The sequence below is a fragment of the Pseudorasbora parva genome, chromosome 21 (genome assembly GCF_024679245.1).
Source record: "Pseudorasbora parva isolate DD20220531a chromosome 21, ASM2467924v1, whole genome shotgun sequence".
Taxonomy (NCBI): domain Eukaryota; kingdom Metazoa; phylum Chordata; class Actinopteri; order Cypriniformes; family Gobionidae; genus Pseudorasbora; species Pseudorasbora parva.
Genome location: NC_090192.1, coordinates 10,483,839 through 10,487,484, shown reverse-complemented (window position 1 = coordinate 10,487,484; position 3,646 = coordinate 10,483,839). Strand labels below are relative to the sequence as shown.

Sequence of the window (3,646 nt, the reverse complement as noted above, 5' to 3'; positions counted from 1 at the left end):
GGGGAGGGGGGGGGGGGTGACTGTCTTTAAAACACTCAGTACTTTGCTTGTAATGTTGTACTTGCTTCAGCATCCTTACTTTTAAAAAATAGCATTTTTCATTGTTGAACAGTGAAAAATAAATACATTTATTTTCTCATGTAAAAATGAATTGTAATAAGAGATTACCTTTCTTTATATGGCTGACAGTGAGTGGTGAAAATATCCTGTTGGAAGAGCAGACATAATAGTTATAGTTTAATATTGGGCTGTTTTATAAGAAAAGGTCTGTCATCTTAATATTGAATGTTGAATAGGGAACAATGAGTAGATTTTGTTGTTACATATTGACAAATGGTACTATTAAGGCGATGCTTGTATTTTCAATCAGTATTTTACCAACCATGCCAGCGTTATAATGAACAAAGAACTTGGCAAATGTTTTAATTTTTATATTTGTACTTTAGCTTTATTTAGTTACAGTTATTGAAGAGATTAAAGAAGGGATTTTGGGTGGATTTCCACAGGCACAGGCCATTTCAATTGGTGTATTAATGTTAATGTTGGATTTATGGGTTGATACAATCACCCTTTACCTTTTTTTTCTTTTTAATTTAGATTTTTGAACATATAAATGTACATTTTACACATGTTAGGTGCTCTTTACTGTTTGCACATAGGTTTTCGCTAAACATAAGCTATAGAATGTGGTGACGTATTATCTGACTTCAAAGTATTTCTTTATTCAATGTGCCTGTTCATTGCACATTTTTGTTGTTGATGCTGTTTTAAGCTTTGCTTAAAATGCTTTATGTTCAAATTTATTAGTATAAACTTCTGGCCTTCCTGTTGGGAAGTGCTTGGCGAAACTACATGCAAATTGATGAATCATCAATCTTGTTTTTTATTATCCTTTTATTACTATAAATCAATTTTATAAACCTTGCATGCCTGCAGTATGTTTTTTCCTGGTAAAAGAGAAATTAGCATCAATAGGGACTGAATCTTTTCCATCTTTCTAAATTATAAGTTAGTGTGCTGTGAAAAATTTGTGATTGCACATCATGTAATTTGCACTAAACCGAAGAACTGTATTTGTGTGTCCCTACAGTTTTTTTCACGATTAAATTCCCTATATCTGCTGCTCCCCAGCAAACAGAATATTCCCACATGCGAACCAAAACAAATGTTCTCTTTTTGTTTTAAAACCAAACACTAACCTTACAAGAATGTACTGGGAACAAAAAATTGTTATCTGGATCCCACGTAGCCTACCTTTCACTTATTTTCTCAAGATGATAGCAGCTAGGACTGGTTTCACAGACGGGCTTAGATTAAGCCAGCAGTAGGCCTACTGCAGTAGGTTTTTGGTTATATAAGGACATTTACCCCAAGTGGATTCAAGAAACTGGACATATTACAGAGATTTTAATACAATTAAAATTCCAATTCAATTAGTTTTATTCACCAACATGTACACCTCGCTCATTGTGCCTATCAGATTTTTTTTATAAGGACGAATATCTCCAGACCGGCTCAACGGAGAATGCGTTACCCACGGGCGCCCTCTGTCGGAAACGCGCAGGTGTTCAAGCCCTTTTTCCACAGCGCGTTTGTAGGCATCCCTTCACACTCCGTTCAGGAAGCGTGTACGAACGCCCTTCAAATACTGCTGTATAGAAATATTTTGGGAGTGTGACATGCTGAATACCGTACTGAAACAGCTGAAAAGCCACCCGGCTGTAAGTATTTCAGATTTGATACTGATGATCATGTCCGTTAATGATTCATTTATTCTCCAATTATGTCTCTGAATTGTGTCAGGCGTTAGCAGAATACATTCTCGTCCGCCGCTCGCCGGATGATTATAATACACTTAATATAAATAGGGTGTTTGATAAGGTTTCAGTTAATGTAATGGCCACATAGGAGAGTAATTGATGGAATTCATGTTCTTTCATGTCACAGTAAGTTAATTATATTCAGGTAATTCTATGATATGGTGAGTGAGAGAATTGGCATTTCCCAAATTTTATTTCTGTCTATATACAGTGTGTACGTGAATTCCTCATATAACAACAATGGCTGAGCACGTATGCCTGCTGTAGGTCGCGGTATCTGACTCATATATGGCTGTTCAGCTGCTGTCAAGGGCATTGAGGTGAAATCAGCTTTGCCTCATTTGATTTATTTATTATAACAGCGTTCTATCAAGACTTACAAGACCTAAGCACAAAATATTAGGACAGAACATACATTAACCTGTGCGAAGGAATTTGAACGTATAGCCTACGTATTTGGGGGTAAAAAAGGCTGGTTGATCAGGCGACATTTTCTACATATTTTTTTGTACAGTAACTCATTTTAATATAGCCTATAAATGTCCAAGTCAATAAATATAAAAACAGTTGTTTTAATTCCCCCAGAGAAGCATGTCAGTGGCTCAAAACCTATTGAGCTGCCTATGTGCAGCATTATAGTAGGCCTAGGCTAGTTATTCTAAGAAACCTACCTCTTCCAGTTTGATAAAGTGTTTTTTGAATATATATATATAGCAGGGTCTAAAGATATTTGAGTCTTTTATCATAGCCTGTAGGCAGCATAATAGGCAGGTATTGGGTGTTCAGCTTTACTACTGGCCAGTTTTGTCTTTTTGTCAGTTATTTATAATTCTTTATCTCTCTTTAAAGTTGATTCCCCTCTTCATTTTCATTGGTGGTGGAGCGACCATGTCAATGCTTTACCTGGGCCGCCTTGCCCTAAAGAACCCTGAATGCTCGTGAGTAACCATTTCATTAGGTAGCAATCTTTAGGTCTCAGTTCACTATATGGAGAACTGACTGAAGTCTGTCAACAGATGGGATCGCAAGAACAACCCAGAGCCATGGAATAAAATGGGGCCAAATGACCGGTACAAGGTGAAATCAACATTTATGTAAACCATATTTTGCCCATTTCTGTTTATCCAGCTTTGTATATTTAGCTAATATTGCCCATTAGCCTTTATCCTTACAAATAGTCTCATGATGGTAAAATTTGGTAAGTGTTTGGTTTGTGTATTAATATTTAATCATATATAAATGAACCAATTTTCACCTCCCACAGCTCTTTTCTGTCAACATGGACTACTCTAAACTGAAGAAGGACAGGCCTGACTTCTGAGCAGTGCTGAATCAGCTGAGTGTTAAGCGCTGCACTTCCTGCCCCGGAAGTCTATTCAACATGACATCAGATGCCGGAATGTAAATCACCATTTAATCTTTAAAGAAACGGAAAGTGAGCAGATACACATACACTTTAATATCTGAGTGTCTATCTTTAGTCAGAAACCATATTTTTTACAAATAAACATTTAAGGGAAATGCAACATCAAACCTGTATCAGTATCATCTGTATAGGCATCTTACTGGTATCCAAATAAACAAGACAGACAGCAATAAAACTTTTGTGTCTGTGTGGTTCAGGTTATGGGGACAAAAAGAAATTTTTTGGTCCCCATGAGGAAAACAGTTCATGCAGAATGAGATTTTAAGATGTACCTATTTGCAGGAATTTGAATGAGAGCAATTTGTAAGGTACCAATTTAAAAAATGAAAAATTTTGAAATGTCTTACTGAGTTACTCTGACAGAGGGTATTTCGCCTTAGATGGCGCCATTTACTCAAAA

General features: G+C 36.3%; 1 protein-coding gene across 1 annotated transcript; it reads left to right on the top strand.

Annotated features, from left to right (window-relative positions):
- The first annotated feature begins 1,561 nt into the window (after nt 1-1,561).
- Nucleotides 1,562-3,353, top strand: ndufa4b (NDUFA4 mitochondrial complex associated b). The gene is made up of 4 exons (XM_067429687.1): nt 1,562-1,721; nt 2,670-2,758; nt 2,837-2,897; nt 3,085-3,353. The coding sequence occupies exons 1-4, from the start codon at nt 1,680-1,682 to the stop codon at nt 3,139-3,141; spliced, it is 249 nt and encodes an 82-aa protein (XP_067285788.1). The 5' UTR covers nt 1,562-1,679; the 3' UTR covers nt 3,142-3,353.
- Nucleotides 3,354-3,646: the final 293 nt, after the last annotated feature.